Source organism: Paramormyrops kingsleyae, chromosome 9, assembly GCF_048594095.1.
Source record: "Paramormyrops kingsleyae isolate MSU_618 chromosome 9, PKINGS_0.4, whole genome shotgun sequence".
NCBI classification, from domain to species: domain Eukaryota; kingdom Metazoa; phylum Chordata; class Actinopteri; order Osteoglossiformes; family Mormyridae; genus Paramormyrops; species Paramormyrops kingsleyae.
This window is the reverse complement of record NC_132805.1, coordinates 34514557-34532327: the sequence shown is the minus strand read 5'-3', so window position 1 is coordinate 34532327 and position 17771 is coordinate 34514557. Positions and strand designations below refer to the sequence as shown.

General features: G+C 44.4%; 3 protein-coding genes across 5 annotated transcripts in view; all 3 read left to right on the top strand.

Annotated features, from left to right (window-relative positions):
- Nucleotides 1-290: 290 nt before the first annotated feature.
- sri (sorcin) lies at nt 291-5712 on the top strand. Of its 3 annotated transcripts, none has more exons than XM_072716885.1 (9): nt 291-309; nt 477-602; nt 1611-1703; nt 2284-2353; nt 3646-3689; nt 4103-4250; nt 4544-4657; nt 4885-4943; nt 5306-5712. In XM_072716885.1, the coding sequence occupies exons 2-9, from the start codon at nt 555-557 to the stop codon at nt 5330-5332; spliced, it is 603 nt and encodes a 200-aa protein (XP_072572986.1). In that variant the 5' UTR covers nt 291-309; nt 477-554; the 3' UTR covers nt 5333-5712. The 3 variants fall into 3 exon arrangements, with proteins under 3 accessions (XP_072572986.1, XP_023668538.1, XP_023668530.1); XM_023812762.2 differs by lacking the exons at nt 291-309; nt 477-602 and adding exons at nt 659-958; nt 1392-1427; XM_023812770.2 differs by lacking the exon at nt 291-309 and having other exon boundaries at nt 316-602.
- Nucleotides 5713-6375: 663 nt separating this feature from the next.
- Nucleotides 6376-14344, top strand: LOC111844356 (pituitary tumor-transforming gene 1 protein-interacting protein). Its single transcript, XM_023812783.2, has 7 exons — nt 6376-6702; nt 7417-7463; nt 7820-7928; nt 8724-8832; nt 9830-9895; nt 11376-11422; nt 13768-14344. The coding sequence occupies exons 1-7, from the start codon at nt 6585-6587 to the stop codon at nt 13815-13817; spliced, it is 546 nt and encodes a 181-aa protein (XP_023668551.2). The 5' UTR covers nt 6376-6584; the 3' UTR covers nt 13818-14344.
- A 2201-nt stretch (nt 14345-16545) lies between these two features.
- The window catches only part of LOC111844341 (cyclin-dependent kinase 14-like), a 102591-nt gene continuing 101365 nt past the window's right edge, over nt 16546-17771 (top strand). The window contains exon 1 of the mRNA XM_023812732.2: nt 16546-16973. Coding sequence (XP_023668500.1) covers nt 16880-16973 — 94 coding nt within the window. The 5' untranslated portion in view covers nt 16546-16879. The remainder of the gene's footprint in view (nt 16974-17771) is intronic.

Sequence of the window (17771 nt, the reverse complement as noted above, 5' to 3'; positions counted from 1 at the left end):
AATAAATCATCAAAAGGGCAGTTTGTCATGTTTCTCAACAGCAAGGGCATCCATAGAGCACGTGGTGAGTTTTTTCGACCAGAAATCCACCCATAGGGCACCTCCAGTTTACCCAATTGTAAGAGCACCTTATATGGCACTATATCACATTTTCTCCAGTGGAGCAGCGTCCATTAGGACAACTCCCCACACTCTCATATAGACAGAAGGTATAGGTGTTTCTTTGTTGTGTGCGCATGCGTCAACCGGAAGGGCTAAACCTCGCTCAGGAAACGGCTTCTTGAACGGCCCGCTCTTGTCACGTGGTCTGTAGGTTCCAAACAACGAATGCGGGGTGTTGACAGTTAGACGGGCGAAGTCGTCACTGCAGGGATAACGTTAAGCGTGGCGTAACTATTTCCTTTGTGGCAAGTTGTTTAATCTACTTTAGTGCTTACATATAAGACGTTTTCTTGTATTCATATTGTATATCATAGGGAGCACAGATTTCCTTCCCTGCGGCCACGCCTGACTTCGCCGTATTTCCGTATTTTCCCGAATACTTTCTGTGTAAAATGAGTTATCCAGGATACGGCGGAGCTCCGGGGGGATTCGCTGGAGGTGTGAGTATTTTACCCTTAAACTACCCTTACTGGTTTACTCCAGTCATTCTGAAACCTGCAACTCTATGCAGTGTGGAAGCGCCAATCAATGGTCTCCGAAATCCTATTTACTCTTTTAACGATTTTAATTGCTTTCAAATTTCATCGGTCGTTGGAATGAAAGTGAAACTGTAAAGCCCCTGGAATAAACGGTTAAAATCGCCAGTTCCTCTGCTGCTTATATTTCATTTTACATTTTGATGCAGATTTTATATTGTGCAAAATGCTCCAGATCTACAGTATTTGAATGGAATTAGCGTAGTATGCAAAACTGCCTTCTAAAACGCTGCTCTTCCTGCACGCTTCGTAGACAGGGTGTAACTACATTACACATTGTTTTTAAGACTCCTTCCTTATGGTTTGCTTTAGTCTTAAAATGCCAAAATAATTCATGAATGCTTTGCGAGAAATAACTGGAATACCCTCGAAAAAACGGGGCAACTGAGTCTCACAATTTACATTTTATGCGAAATAGTGCAGTGAGCCGTTTAGAACCCGGATATTCCTTTTGTAAAGTGCATGATCTTTAAAATGCATAAGGCACGCCCAGTGTTTCTCATGCGGCGAAGAAAGCGAGAGTTACATTGAAAACGGCTGTACTTGGACTATGTTCCTTCATCTTCCGTGTATCCGGTCAGACTTTAAACTTTCTGGGTAAAATGTGGTGCCCATTGGTAAAGAATAGTTTGCTACAAATGTAGGTGGTGACTTGCGATCTAGGATTTATTTGAGATGTCTTTAATCTTTTAGAAATTTTTGCAAGCTACAGTTTTAGTCATCAGAAAGGCATGATCCCGGTCAGAGCACCATGTGTTTGTAATTTGGTATGACTGTTTGGCACGCAACAGTCTTGGTTCTGAGCTGAGCTGAAATGACTTTATGAGGCGTGCCGAAGCACCGCCCTAGTTAACATGAATCGTGGTGACCCTTCAGATTCACAATGCATTTCCCCTGTCTTGCCTTGTGTAGTATGGAGGAGCTCCTGGTGCGCCCGGATTTGGCGGCTTTCCAGGGCAGCCTCAAGACCCGATGATGGGGTATTTCAGCGCTGTTGCCGGCCAGGTAACATCTTTTAATGTCAGCAAACTCTTTAGCGAATATAAAAAAATAATCCTTTCTTCTCCTGGGGTTCCAGGGCTGCCTGAAGCTTATCCGGGGATGCATAGGATAAAGGGCTGAGGTGTACAGCCTGGGTAGGATGTGAGGGACGAGGCACACGAACGCCAACAGTCTCTCACACACACTAGGCAATCGAGGGACACCAATTAGCATAACTGCATGTCTTCGGAATGCAGAAGGAAAACGGGTAACGGGAGGGAATCCGCATAACACTGAAAATCCACACTGAGCAAAGGTGGAATTTGAACCCTGAAGGCAATAGTGGCATCATGTTGCACTGATAAAAAGTAACATTATTTACGTATTAAAGATTAAGATTCATTTGTATGCTTCGTAGTACTCAGAAAATGTAGCATATTTAAAATCCTTTTCTAAGTAAACTTTCTGTATAATGAACTCGGGGTGCCATTGAACAGGATTTTTCTCCATTTGCTGCCCGTGTTCAGATATTCTGCTTGTATATCGCAGCACTTGAGTGTGGGATAGTGTCGTGTTAAGTTTCATTTAATTGTTTTTTTTTTAGGATGGACAAATATCTGCAGATGAGCTCCAGGTGTGTCTCACCCAGGCCAATTTCTCTGGAGCCTACAAACGTAAGACTCAGGACGTAAGATTCACTAGAGCTGGTGTCCCGTGGCTTAAGAGCAACTTTTCTGCATGTTAATTCATGCAAGGACAAACCGAAAAGTTCTCTGCTTTGGCTTGAACAGCATGTTCAGTGGGAGGTGATCCAACAAGGCTTGTTATTGTACCTTTCTTTTTCCAAACAAAAGGGTCTGTGACGTCATGAACACTGCCGCCTCTAACCGAGGGAATTTTCATTGTGTTGGGAGTCAGAAGCTGCTGTCGTATTACTGCAGTGGTGTAGGGCAAGGTGCTGTTTGTATGACCTGAAGAGTCATCTTTTTACTTTTAGTTATCCAGTTCTGCCCTTATGGCTTGCAGCTGTTTTCACTTACTTGCTTTAAATTTTTTAGAAGTTGTCCCTTTAAGAAGGCTGACCTCAACACACAAAGGGAGCAACAGTGTAAACAAGTGCGGTGGCATGCAAAGTCATCCACTTAGGGTGATGGCGTAAAGCAGTGCGGTATTTTCAGTAAGAGCCAGTCGGGTTTCATTAATAACATCAGGCACAAGGTAGACCTTGCTCACTGAGACAGCTGTTAGTTCTGGGGGTTTAACGATAGTCTACTCACGATTCGGTTCAGTAGAAGATTCAGGGCTCAGGGTTCGAAACACTCATAATATATACTGAAAAACTAAGATCTTAGTTCTTATTTATTCCTTTAGGCATGTACACCTACAAAAAAAAACTGGGTTTCAAACCAATTTTTTTCTTGCAGTTTTTTCCTTATTCTGCAGTCTCCAGTGCAAAATGCAAAAATAAAATCTCTTAAAGGTGCAGTTCATCACAAAACTGAAAAATATATATTTTGGAGGTGCTTTAGTGCCGTCTCTCCATCTCGGTGGTTCTGCTGGGAGTTTCCTAGGTTTGGAGATACAGGCCATAGAAATGTCAGGCTTTTCTTGAATATAATGGGACTGAATTTAAACACCACACACCAATCATATCACTGCGCGGAAGATCCAAGCACAAGCAGCCAATCGTATCGAAGATCAGACAGTGAGAAAAGGCCACTTAAAAATGTCAAAATGTGTTTTGTTGTATGGTAACTTTTGTTTTCCTTTTAAAAGTAAATTTGAATGCTTTTTACTGTTTATTGATTTGCACGTGCACGATTCATTTTTTTCACTGAGCTGAACGTATCGTGTTTAAACATAACAATGAGGAGAATGGGAAACATTTAATCTGAAATTGTGAGCAGTGCTTCCTAATCTCAGCATGATGGTAAGTAGGGCTGACTGACTGTTCCTGTCTCTTCAGCATTCAACCTCGAGACCTGTAGGCTGATGATTAGCATGCTGGATGTATCCTTTTCATTAGTGTTTTGAAGAAAAATAATTCTTTAGCGGTTTATTGGGGAACATGCAGGCCCATTTGTTGTAATTACTTGTGTTTATGCAATGGCTTTGTCATGTGCAGAGAACTTCTTTAATTATTTTTTTTTTCCTTTGATCAGTACTTATAATACAGCTTTGCGGCTGTGTGTTCCATGATGTTTGTAAGTTTTCTTTCTGGGCAAGTATAAAACATTGGAGGTGTCTTAAGAAAGGAAGCTATTAAGTAAAAATGTCAAAGTATTCATTTTGAAATTCTTTTGTTTGTTAACAAACTTCATTGTTGGCCGTTGGTGGTATTTGCAGTATGCAGTGGGGGGGCCTGTGTGTCGGTCCATGCTGGTGCTTTTAGCTACTCCCCCGGCTCCTTGACTAAAGCGCAGAGAGATGGTTCGCATACGATGGGCTTCAATGAGTTCAAGGAGCTGTGGAATGTTCTTTACGCGTGGAAGCAGCATTTCGCCTCCATCGACCGTGACCAGAGTGGCTCGGTTGACCCACAGGAAATGCAGCAGGCGGTCAGCTCCATGGGTATGTTCAACTGGACCAAGAGCACAGAATCTCTATGGCAGTGTTTTCCAATCCAGTCCTCCGGGACCCACGGTCGGTCCATGTTTTTGCTCCCTACCCGACTGTCTGTGGGACCCAGAGGACCGGATTGGGAAGCACTGCTCTATGTCATGTCTTGTGCTTGGGACCGCTCTTGCCTTATCATCCTTCCACTGCTATCCCTACTGTTTCAGCTCAGCTGGCTCTTTGTACCAGTCAGATTACAAAATGTATCAGGGTTCAGTCTTCCGTCTTGTTTGTGAATTTTTTCGCAGGTTATAGACTGAGCCCGCAAGCTATGAATGGCATGATCAAAAGATACAGCACTCAGGGGAAGATCTCCTTTGATGATTATGTCGCCTGCAGTGTAAAACTCAGAACTTTGACTGGTAGGTTATTTTCAAACACATGCACAATGCTTATGTGTAAGGTCATTTTTGCTTTTGAATATATGTCATATAGGAGCTAACTTATTGGTGGGTGGGATTGCTGTGCCCTGTAATTCATTGGCTAGTTCAATCCAGTGGGAACAAATCAAATAGCAGCAGGAAGTGGGTTACACCAATTGTAACTGGAAATGGAATTTTTGATACCATGGGCTGTTTGTGTTTGGCAGATTTATTCAGGAAGCGGGACCAGACTCAGCAGGGGGTAGCCACCTTTTCATACGATGATGTAGGTAACACCATGGTCTAAAATGCCCGATGTGTTCATCTTGCACTTGTGTACTTGTGATGCTTCAGGAATCACCCTTAGATACTATGCCTGTGTTTAAACGCTCCATGTACAACAAATCCAGATTCAACTCAAAGCTAAAATACTACAATATTAAGTAAATGGATTTTACTTCTGTAATAAATTTTGCTGGCCCACAGTCCTATTGGCCCACCAGGAAAATGCCCAATATGCCAGATGGTCATTCCAGCACTGATGACAGATTATTATATAGAACTGTTCAGATTTTCCTGGTGAGGTATTAAAATGTAATAGACATAGGATGTAATTATATTAACATTGTCTAATTTCTCCCTCCCCAGTTTATCCTTTGCACCATGACTACATAAAACCACTGGAAGCCCGCCAAAAGGAATTTAGTTCTTCTGACCCATGCTGACGTGACAGATGAAACCATCACCTTTGATATGTAACATTTGGACCAAGTTTTTAATGTTTTTTTTTTTTTTTTTCCTTCCAAAAAAGTCTCAAATACAACACACTACTTTTAATATGTTTTTCCACATAGCTTATTAAAACCAGACGTAAGAACTGTATAATCATTGTTAAACTGATGTACACAGTTGTAGCCAAAAATATTCGTATCTTTTCATTAGTTTTTTTTTCTATTAACCGTCCCACAACATGTATTGCCATGCAGAGCTATATTTAATGTAATCCTTGGCGCTCGATGGAACATATTAAATGAATAAAATTATACTTGCTCAAAGCTTTTTTTTTTTTTTCCTTAGAAAATCATTCTCAACTCAGCGGTCACACCAAGCCTTAAGTAAAAACAATTTCTTGGTCATTTCTCACATCAGAAGGCCACGGTGTTTTTGGGCCCCCAAGAAATAATCACTGATCTATCAGACATCAGAGTATTCGGAATAACCTGTCTTATCATTGGTACAAAAGTCACAGTGAATTTGTGCATGGTTGTGAAAGAATAATTACAGTCCATTTCTAGATTACATCTCTGTTAATTTAAGGAAAATAACTCTTCGATACGATTGGCATTTTTAATTTGATATTTTCACCCACAGATGGCACAGTTTCTGTGTCTAAATTGCCCCTTGTGTGTGCCCTGATATCCCCTCCAAGGTATATGGTGGGTGGATAGAAGGAAAAATAATTAAAATGGTCCCATTTATGGCTGGACTGGAATTAAAATCGACTCTAGAAGGGGGGGAGGTGTCCCATGATATCTTTTGCTGAGCGATAAATTGTGCCGACCTTGCGGGGGTTCCCCATTGTCGATTTTGTCCGCCCCCATAGCTGTCAGCCCATCAAGAAAATGCCCGGTATGGCGTTTGGAGCCCTTTCATTCCTCCCCCCACAGATGGATCTAACCGGTTTGAATAGCGCGCTGCACAGCTTCGCTGGCTCGGGTCGGTGGGAGGAATTACGCATGCGCATTAGGACTCGCGTTACTAAGTGCGCACCGATCGCCTGAAAAGCTGCCGCTTGAGCTGAATCCGGATGCGTCTCTTTCCGATTAAAATGTTTAGTTAGCTGCCTCGTACTTGGCGACCTGCTTGGTGTATGAGCTGCTAAAGAGCCTTTAGGTAGAGAGCCGCTTGTTGGGGGTTATCAGCAGAAATGCAGAGTCCGATCAGCTCCCGAGTCGCTCCTTCCGTGTTGCTCGTCTTCCTCGCCTTCGTTTCCCTCGTTTCTCGGGGATATTCCTATACCACCGTCTCCCCACCGCCCCACAAACGTAAGTGAACGCACATAATTATTTTTTAAAACACGGTAGGTAATGCATGTGAGCTGGGATTCGTGTCCAGCCGTGTTTTCGGTAAAGTGCGATCGAGGCTACCGACACTGCGCCTCTAAGAGGAATTAAATGTGCAGAAGATGGAACCAAAAGCCACCGTGAAATTGTGTTCGCATTTACTGCAGTTCGTCGCATTTTATGCATAGAGTACTTAATTATCGGACTAAACGCTGCGTTGCTGTGAAGGACTTAAGAGGAAAATAAGCCCCCCTCTTTAACTCGCTAATAATGGCCTGATTGTTCGATCACGGAAAACAAGTCGTCGTTTGCCAGCACATTGTCGCTACTCGTCTATTAAACAAACTTAAAAACAGTTAAATGCACCGGTAGGTGGCGTAGTATTTAAGGATGGAAAGCGTAGGCCCAGTTCGAATCCTAGAAGATTCGCAACTGTCGCGCCTTCAGACTTTGGACCGACTGACCCTAATGCATAAGTAAATATAAAATGTATATATATATTTTATAACATACCGTGACTTCATTTCATATATCTGGTATGATATACGTTAGGTAATAGATAATATTGATAGTAGGTAATATTTATCAAATGAATACAGTTTATAATGCGGCTTTCTCATTTGCCAGCCTTTCTGCTGTTTTTAAAACAATTATTGTTACTTTGTCACTCACTGTTCTAAATTTGTTTCCTCTCAGCTTGTATTGTTGCTTCCACCTGTGAACAATGCCTAGAAAATGTATCGGTAAGTCAAGTTTTTGTCATTTTTACACATTCATCCCACTTCCAGCTGCTAACCTCAGCAGGACCTCTGGGAAGCCCAGAGTCCAGTTTTTTTTGTAATATTTTAACCCAAGAATCATGTTTGATTGTTTTTTCTCGCCCGTCTGTAGTAGTACAAAATTACTGGCCTGTGCACATTTACCATAATATAGTTTTAGCAACAGAGGTATTTGTCTGCATGTGTGCACCTTTAAATAAAATATAATTTGTGACTGCATGCATGATATTTATTGTACTTGTCAGCTATGAATAGGAATGTGTATCTGCACATGTTGGTCAGCATGCGCATGCCCTCACTGACGTGTGTCTCCTGAACAGTGCCTCTGGTGCAACACCAACAGCTCCTGCCTGGATTACCCCGTTCGGCACATTCTCCCCCCTTCGTCTCTGTGCCAGCTGTCCCAGGCACGGTGGGGGGTGTGCTGGGGTGAGTGTGGGGCGATGGGTCAGCTGGGGGAGTGTAGACAATGGTGGGAGAGACCCAGGGCTGACTGGGTTTCTACATGCCGCCCAGCACAGACTGGTGTCGCCCAGCCAGGAGTGAAAATGACTTACGATAGACTCATAATCTAAGGAAGCTCTTGAAATGTTTCGGCCCTGACATTTTGGCAGTTAAATGAAATCGTTACTCTTTACCTCATTACTGTGCGTTTATTTAAAAAATGTGATAGATGCAAAACATACAGGAATCAGTTCTGCCAAAGACAAGAATCAATTTATAGTGTTATAAAAGGAGAGTGTGTGTGACAGTATGAACCAAAGGGAAATATGTACTTGGGATGTGATCAAATGATGTAGTCAACTGTGTTTTTGTTTAAATCCCCTTCAGCCCTGTTGGGTCAATGTTTATTTTTGGAAGTTGGAACAGTAGCTGCTTCCATATTAAGTGCAGTCATGTACTTTATGATCTCCACGTTTATTTAAACCTGCTCTCCATCCTTCCTGTTAATCGTGACCAAGCACATCTCTGATAGAAAACCAAACAAGTCTATTTGTGTCCCATCTGTCGTAGCGTTGTTTTGCGTCATCCATTTGTTGTATTGTAAAGGCAGTGCCAGCAGGTGGCAGCATTACACGAGGAATTATTTTTTTGGTTGAAGTAAGTTCATGCTTTTTTTAAGGCCTGTTATCCAGTGTAAGTGAATTTAATACTGGACTTTTTGAATGGATCTTTATATGCACTTTCTGATTTGTACTAAGTTTGTCTGCTCTTTTGTGTCAGTGAATTTTGAAGCTCTCATCATCACTATGGCTGTTGTCGGGGGGTCCATTCTGCTAAGCATCACCGTGTGCTGCTGCTGCTGTTGCTGCTGCAGGAGGGGCCAGTCAGGGTAATGCCTTTCTGTCTGCTACTTCAGCCCTTGCTCTGCCAACTAACATGCAGTGCAGCACTTGTGCCACAAGGGGACGCCAAGCCAACATTTCAGGGCTACACGTTTGGTCAAATGTGCCAAAAACAGTAACCTTACATAAGATGATATGGATTTTCCACATTTTGTAAGAAATCATTCAGTGCATATACACTGCCTGGCCAAAAAAACAGAATGTTTCCATTTGAATTTACATCAGCAGATACTTGAGCCAATGACTGGATCATTATTACAGCTCAGCAATGTTACACAGCAATAAAGTAAAGTCAGCTGAGTACCTGAATCTACTGGCCAGGTTACACCTCCATCCATCATCAGTGGGTTTTTCTCTTCCCTGTTGGCATGGGCATATTCCTGGGCAAGAATGCCAAGTTTCATTGGGTTCAAATTGTCAAAGAGTGGTTCAGGGAGCATGAGGAATCATTTTCACATGTGTCTTGGTCACCACAGAGTTGTGACCTTAACCTCATTGAAGGTCTTTGGGATGTGCTGAAGGAGGCTTTATGGAGCGGTTCAACTCACTTGTCAATACAGGATTTTGGTGAGAAATGAATGCAAATCTGGATGAAAATAAAGGGTGAGATGTTGCATAAGCTTGTGGAAACAATGCCATGACAAATGTGCACCATAATCAAAGCTAAAGGCGGTCCAACAAAAAATTCAAATGGCGACTTTTTGTTTTTGTCCAGGCAGTGTAGAAGGCTGTAATTAAGTTTTCTTAGTGTAGTATTAAAATAATCAATTAAATTCAATACAGTTTTGCATCAACGTCTGTTTTAAGGGTTTCTTTTGAATCATGGAGTGATGTTCCACTGCTCACCACAGTATGTTTTTCTCCACTTTATCTGGCTGTATGGTGGTGGGCATATTGATTATGGGGATATTTCACCCTTTCACTTCTGCTTCTGTGTCAGATGCTCCGGGTCTGTTTGCTAATTGGTCTGCGTTCTGTTGACAGACCCGACAGAGATGATGAAAGGTTAGCCCGCCGGCGGGAGGCGATCCGGCAGAAGTCCGAGAACAGGTGAGAACGATCTGTAATGAAACCAGCAACAAAGCTTCACTTGTTTTCGCTGTGAATGTTTGAGACATTTCTTTCATTTTGCTTGTGTTTTGCTTAGATGGGTATGAAGCATTTTGATGCATGAACTGATCTGTCTCTATTGATTTTGTCTTTACTGCTTTTGTAACCATGGTTTAGTCATTGTACCTTTACACCCGTGCTTAGTGTTTTCTGTACGGGGGATGTGGATTTGGGTGTTCTTATTGTGTGTTCCCTGCCTCACCACTAGGGGCGCCTTCACCCCATTTGTCATACTGAGAGTGAGAACACAGCTCAGTGGAGTTCAGCTTTTTTTACAGAAGTCAGGGTGTCTGGCGGTTTAATGTTCAGGTTTTGTGAGGAGACCACAGAGGCTGCTTCGATATTTCAGAAGATTGCAGTAGCCACCAGAAGCTGCATCGTGCCGATATGAAAGTGTGCTTTAAGGGAATCTCCACTGAAAACCCCAAGTGGAACTTAATGGATGTGTTAATGACGATTGCTGGTTCAGTTCTCAAAAGGTTAATGACCACTGTACGCTGTGCCATTTAGTGTGGCTGTTTCTGGATAAGTAGCCGATACGTTCCCACAAGGCCTTGCCGATGACTCACAGCTTGCACGGCCAGTTCATAATCAACTGCCGGTGTGAGCGTGGACTCAGTGCTGACCCCCAGTGTCTGTGCCACATGCTGTTCACATGGCTTATTCCACGCTGAGTAGTCTGACCTTTCATCCTTAAATGCCTTTATTCGCCTGTTCGTTCAGCAGTATTGTGAACCACAAACCACCCCACGTTTCTCTACTCCTCTGCTGGGCCATGTTAACACTCAACTCTAGAGCTCACGCTGTTGCACTATGAAGAGCACGAGAGATGGTAGATTAACTTTTTGAAACGCGAAATTGCCCCAGCTCGCCACTGCGGTCGGAAGCAAAGTGGCTTCCTGCGAGGGAGACCATAAAAATGGCTGCTTATTTACTCCTTTCTCCACTTGTCAGCAGGAAGGGAGACCTGTGGAGGGGCTCCCTCCGGCTTAATAACGGGGCAGGAGACAGATGGTGGCGGAGACCCGGTAGCGCTGTGTGTCCGTGTAGCTCGTAGGGTATTAAAGGGGACGGCTTTACAAGGCAGTCGGTTGGGCACAGCACCAAACATACGTCCTCAAACTCGTTCACGGGCAGATTGTTCCTTTTATGATATGATATGGTGCCAGTGGCAGAAGTTATGGTCATATTCAAAAGGTGAGGAAGTCTGATTGTGGAGTAACTTCTCTATTTGCCACCAGGGAAGTGTCTTCTCGTCATTTGTCAATCTTCCTGTTCGTAAACTCGTACCATTCTCAGTCCTGGAATCCGAGTCGCCCCAAAGCCTTGTTTATTTTTATTTCCTCTGTGACGTCCGTTAAGCGGCCAGTAATCACTCTTGCATTCTTTGCTTAGCTTGGGTGTTTTCCTTCCCCTACAGGAAGGCGGAGAGGAGGGCAAGGCACGACGAAATCCGCAAGAAGTACGGTACGTATCACGCCGTCACCTGCTTGTCCTGCTGGCGTGACCTTTCCCTGACGTGTATGAATGTCAGGTTCGGCCTTCGCCCTGCATTCATAGTGAAGTAAACAAACATGCAGGCCGGGTCACACTGCGGGTGTCACCGTTGTCACACCTAATCTGTATTCGCATGGTGAGAGGGAAGATTTGCATTGTTGGTGTGTTTATACTGCCCTGCTGGATTGATCACCCCGCATATTCCAAATACTGTCCTGAGAATGAGGTGTGGCTAGAAAATGCTCTTTCTGTTTGGGTAGAAAAACACCATTTTGACGGGGGGGGGGGGGGGGGCTTCAACACAGTTGACTGACGTCACTTTTGCATTGAACATCTTCTTATAGTTTATCGCATATACTCATTTGATGAAGAACGGTAGGTGGAAGTTAGGGCTTCATGCTCCTCATAGATGATTCAAGCTCCTGAGTTTGGGCCGTAGAGTAGAGCAGGGCCCGACTGCGAAAGCTGCAGGACGGTCTGGTCGTGGCCCAGGTGGCCTGTCGTTCCTGGTGATACAGGTGTGTGTCGACCACATGACCACGGGTCACTATGCCCCCATGGGGCTGCTGCCCTCCGACTGACATTTGGACTGAAATGTCAGCTTGCCTGCATCTCTGTAGGAGAGGAATTCTGAGGAGAAACAATGATAAGAAACCTTTTCACCTTTCTTGGTCTAACCCAGTCAGATGAAGAAATTGCAGATATGGACAAGTTCGAGTTTGGGGTGTGGTACGTCGATTAATGGCTCAACCGGTGGAATGTGTTTGGATAATAAAAAAAACAGCCGATACATAGTCAACTCTGTAGAAACTGACTGTGTCTCCCCTACTTTCTCTCTGGGGGGGTTTGTGGAAGGGTGGGGAAGTCAGGATGCAAACTGCAGTCTTGATTTTCAGAGGAAAGCGTACAATTGAGCTGCTCCCTCAACTTTGCTCTGCAGCTGTACTGAGCCAGCTTCAGTATGTTCTGAAGCTAAAGCCAGACCGGTCAATGGGGCCAGCTGGGCGTTTGTCCAGTCAGACCCCCACGGTTCCATGTGAATATACCGCAGTCTGCCAAACCGTGGCTGAGGGGCAATTTATCTCAACTGTAAGAAGGATTAAGTTGCGATTAGACGCTGGAGGGGGCCAGGGAGAGCATTGAGCGGTAATGTTTGAGGTATTGATTTGTAGAACAATTGAAAACATAGATTTTTTTAGAAAGCTAAGCAGAACAGTACCGTCTGATAAAAACTGGTGTTTGATGTAGCTCGCCGGACATTTCGTCGATGGTGCTGACCAGCCTCCTCGTGGACGGCCAGGGTTGGCGGGGTTATGAGCGCCCGGCGTGGGGGAGGGGGACGGCTCCCTTGGGACTCCTGGCTGTGATGCCTAATGACTAATTACAGCTCTGCCGAGATGCAGCCGCAGCTAACGAGCCGGACCGGGATACTTTAATGCACCAGGAAAGATTTGCGATATCTTTTTTGTGTTGGCATTTATTTTGCTTTAAGTTCTCGTCCCTGACATTCGGCCTTTGCAGTCTGACGTGGAAGACGGCTGCATCTGGTTGCCTGGCGTCAGAGTCAGTCGTTAATCCCGCCGCGCCACGTGCAGCCCGGCGTGACGGGAGGGATAATGGTGGCAGGACAGTCGCGCGCATTACCATGTCCCCAGGTGCTGGCCGGTGCCGCCGTTTTCGCCCGGACAGCGTGACGTCTTGATCGATGAATGTGGAGCCCCCCTCCCCCCAATATCTGCTTTATTTTTCTGCTCGCTCAGCACAGTTTGTGCCTCGAGGTGCGGTGTGCATTTCTCAAGCCGGCCAGGCTTCTCTGACAGGCCGGTGAAGGAGACACCCTCCCCCCCCCGGCCGCGATCAGCGGCGTCTCCGTGTGAAGGTGCCCCTCCTTTTGGTGCAGTGCAGGGCGTACCCGTGCTGTCCGTGCGCCCCCTGAGGCCCCCTGAGGCCCCCTGAGGCCCCCTGAGGCCCCCTGAGGCCCCCTGAGGCCCGCTGGACACGCATGGAGATGAATGAGTCTCGATGAATGACTCCTGGCCCAGATGTGGGCCGCGTGCAGCTCTGACGCCTCTCCTGGGCATGATCTGTCACCCACTGGTATCGCTCACGCTTCTTGGAAGCCCGATGCGCTGAGAAGGCACAGAACTCGCCCCCCCGCCCCAATGCCCTGTCCCTGTGGTTGTGTTGTCATGCTGTATGATACTGACTGCGCAAGTTTAACACTTCACTGCCTACCAGTCCTCCATAGTCCTTAGTTCTGGATTTTCTCCCCCCCCCCCTTCAACTCTAATGCATTTTTTTTTTCTTTCTTCCAGGCCTCATCCCTGACTCTGACCACCCCTACAGCAAGTTCGAGAACGACTAGACTGTCCCAGCCCACGCTGTCCCTTCTGATGAAGCTGTTCTCTTCATGCTCAGCCATGTTCCACTCACTTTAGTTACTCGCTGAATCCTTCTAATATTTACTTCTGATGGATGTCAGTTTTTCTAGCATGCATGTCATGTTCTTCAAACCAAGCTACATAATGCGGAATGATCATGATTAGTTAGGGAAACTATTTCAGAGCAGTTGAGAATCGACCCCGTAAAGTTCCTTCGAGTAAAGAGATCAGGCTCCTACCTGGCTTGTTCTTCAGTAGTTAATGTGACACTGCCCCCCCTAATTCTGTGTGTGAACGTTCAGGTACTGTAAGAACTCTAGCCACATGTACTGATTTTTCATCAAGTTTCATTGTTAAAAAAAAAAGCCTTTTTGTACAAATTCTACACTTGACGCATAGTGTAATAGTGTAAAATCGTGCATCTCTGCTTCCCTCATCGTGCTTCAGAGTGATCATAAACCTCTTCCAGCTTTTACAATGCTTATTTTTAATAAAAAAAAGGAAACCTTTGCGTTGGATTTACAGACGCTGTATCTCCAGCACGCATGATAATCTTCGCTTTTGTCCAACAACCTTGCAGCCTCTGCTTCTTTTAATTGGTATAGGAATTTGGGTCACATCACAAATGAAAAACGCAGACGGCAGAAGAATTAAATGAGGAATATAAAAATTCTGGTGGTGTTGTGGTTAAAGCCGTACTTTCCGAGAAGTGCTCTTGGGTTTTACTTCTGAAATCATCAATAACATCGATAAACCCGTTCGATATGAATTATTTTTATTTGGAATGTCTTCGAAGTAACAAATTTAACGAGTGACGCTATGTACGTGATTTTCCCCGCGGGGAAGCGGCTCCTCCTCCTCACGTAAAGATGAAGTAGTGAGTTGCTGTGATGACCAGCGGATGACCCAGTCCGGTGCCAGCATCCCTGGGGGCCGGTCCCGCGTGAGCGTGTGCCCCCGATGCTGTTTGATAACACTTTCATCTGGACACCCAGCTCTCTGTCTCTTCCTTGATTACATTTGTAATACGATTCTAACAGCACAATCCTTAGCTGTTAAGAAAGACTATTCTAAAAGCCGCCGGAGAGTTCATGCTCCCGGTCGGTTCCCTGTGTCCTGCACAGAAATACACGGCAATAGCCCAACGTTCGATCATTAAAAAAAAAACAACATTTTGTTGCGTGACTCTAAGCGGCCTCTAGTGCATGGGAAATTTTAGCCAATTTATGAGATGCATAACCTAACCATCCATAGACTATAGGGCGGGTTCCTTGCCGATTGTTAAGCCTGCCTGCTCTTGCTTTGCGGCTCATTTTAACCAGCAATGAATACATTGGAATTCAGTGCTTATCTTGTTAAACGGGTTCTATGTAGCCGCACAACGCTGTGAAACTGGGCTTGTCCTAGGCTGCGATTCATTTTAATGCCGAAGTTAATCTTGAATAACGAGCCTGCTTAGTGCAGCTGATGTCCGGCATATCGCACGCTGGAAATATGCATCTGTGCATATCTGTGACATTTGACTTCTCTTTTTGCACTTCCTCCACACGTACTTTTCCTGGCGACGTTATTGTTGCAAATCAAAAACACACATGCCGTTTCTCAAGCAGAAATTATCCTAAATAAACACTGCATTGTATTGATAATATCAGCAGTCTCTGCAGTTACGCTGAACTCTGCAGATTGTTCGTGAAAATCCCCGAGTGCTTCATCCGTGGGACTTTTCAGACACGATGCTGTTACTTAAGTCACTTATTTAATAGGTCCGGTTTTTCAGAAGGTCACCACCCAACATAAATACTACAAGGAGCCTATAGGCCTAGATTAGCTTAATGAAGCTTGATTAAACAGGATAGCTGTGTTTATGCTTTCAGTGTAATTTATATACTTACAGAGTGTACTTCCTCTTTTGATTTTATCATTAATCTCCGGTTTTGACGGAAACGATTATACACATTCTGACGCAAACTCATTTATTAATAAAACAATTAAAATACAGAGAGGATCCACGCTGTTATGAAATGATATATAATGTTTCTTAAGATGCCGTATGTTTAATAGGCTAATTTAGACATCCGAGTCTATACTGAGTACCGGGTCTCTGTGGGATAGCAGCGCATACCTCCATCCCTCCCCGGCACGTCTCTGCCGCCCCCGAGCGCTAAACCCATAAATCACGAGTCACTCAGGAGACGTGCTTTATTTTATGCAGTCCGTCAATCAGTAAATCCCGCTATCCGTCAGGGGGTAGTCCACCCAGCCATATAATTAACATATAGGCCTAATTTCCCTCCAATTGCCTATTTGCCATTAAATCTACCATTAAATACAACCGCACCATGAGTATTTAAGTATAATATGCGTAAATTAAAGAGTGATGATTTTATGCAATTTATGCCAATTTAGTATAGGCCTAGTAGTAATTTTACGGATATTCTGAACAACAGGGCAAAGACCCATACAATGCCCCTCATTTCCTCTCCAGAAGCGCAATCAACTGTCAGTAGGAAACTTTCTATCTAATAATGTGAGCATATTATCTGAATGATGCCCAAAAACGTAGCAAACGGCCGACACAAAGTGACAGAAAAGCCCGGCGATTAATCACCGCCTAGACTATCTCACTTCGTCCAATCCGTGAGCAACGAGGGGTGGGATTTGTTGGGGGGTGGATTTTTTTCCCTCTTCTCTCTCCTCCACCAGTAGAAGAGGATCCCAAAAGTGACATCCACATAGCGATCGGGGAGAAAGCGGTCGGAGCCTGTGGCCTCAGTCTCCATCCACGGCCACACTTTTATCCTCTTGTTTTTCGTTTTTTTCCCGCACTGTGCAATACGCCGGGAAAGCGATCTTGCTCCGGAGATGAAGCCCTTTGGCACGTTACCCAACATCATATAGAAATGCGCCTGTGAGAAAGCGGAGCCGAACACGTTTCCTGTGCTTGACAGCGTGACGAAAAAATATCAACAGAAAACCCCGCGTCTCAGACAGCGACCGTCGGTCATTTTCAAAAGGATTTCTTCACTTTTCTGTTTTTCACGGCGACATGTGCGACTTGATGCCGGCCTCGCAACCCACGGAAAAAATCGGTAAAATGAAAAAGTTGCGGAGAACTTTGTCGGAGAGTTTCAGCCGCATCGGTAAGTGAAGCCGCTTTAAGACGGGGGGGGGGGGGGGACCATGGTTCTGGTGACTGCTGTGGGACACGGGCAGATCCGTGAAACGCCGCTCACGGTGTGTAAAACGCAGTGTTCACTGTGTTAATGGGAAGGGAGTGGATGCTGGAAGCATTTCCACTAAGCAAAAGACAAACTGCTCTTGGGAACCATCTCCGAACAAGGAATTCCAATATTATAAAATACTTACCTGTAATTTCAAAAATTTCCAGTGAAGTTCATTTTAACCACTGGGCGTCACTGTAGATGCCTATAGATTAAGTAATTGACCAGGATATATTCCGATTCCTGGGGTATTCGTGTGGTCAGAAATTTCAGCATGAAGTCAATAAATGTGGGTTTTTAAGGTTCAATTGACTAAAACAGATTTATTATTTAGATATCAAAACAAAAGTCAGTGAGATTATAAATGTGCTGTATTTGCGTGTTAATAGTAAAAATGCTGATAAACGGCACGTCAGTTTAGTTTTATATTATCGACATCTTTATGTTTTAAAATACAAATGAATTTTTACAAGTATTGGAAAGGTTAAACATGTGTACAGCAGAAGTACGCTTACATTAAGACAGAAAGGCCGTGCAGAACCGCTTTTTATTTGTAAGACCCCACCCCATTGTCAGAATACGAAACTCATCTTGCACAGCTACTTTTAAAGATTATATCATTTTATAAAAGCAGAAGTGAAACATAGCTGTAGGTATCTACAGAAGTCGGAGAAGCGGATGCTGTTTTGCCGGATTATTTGTCGTTTACTGGCCTGG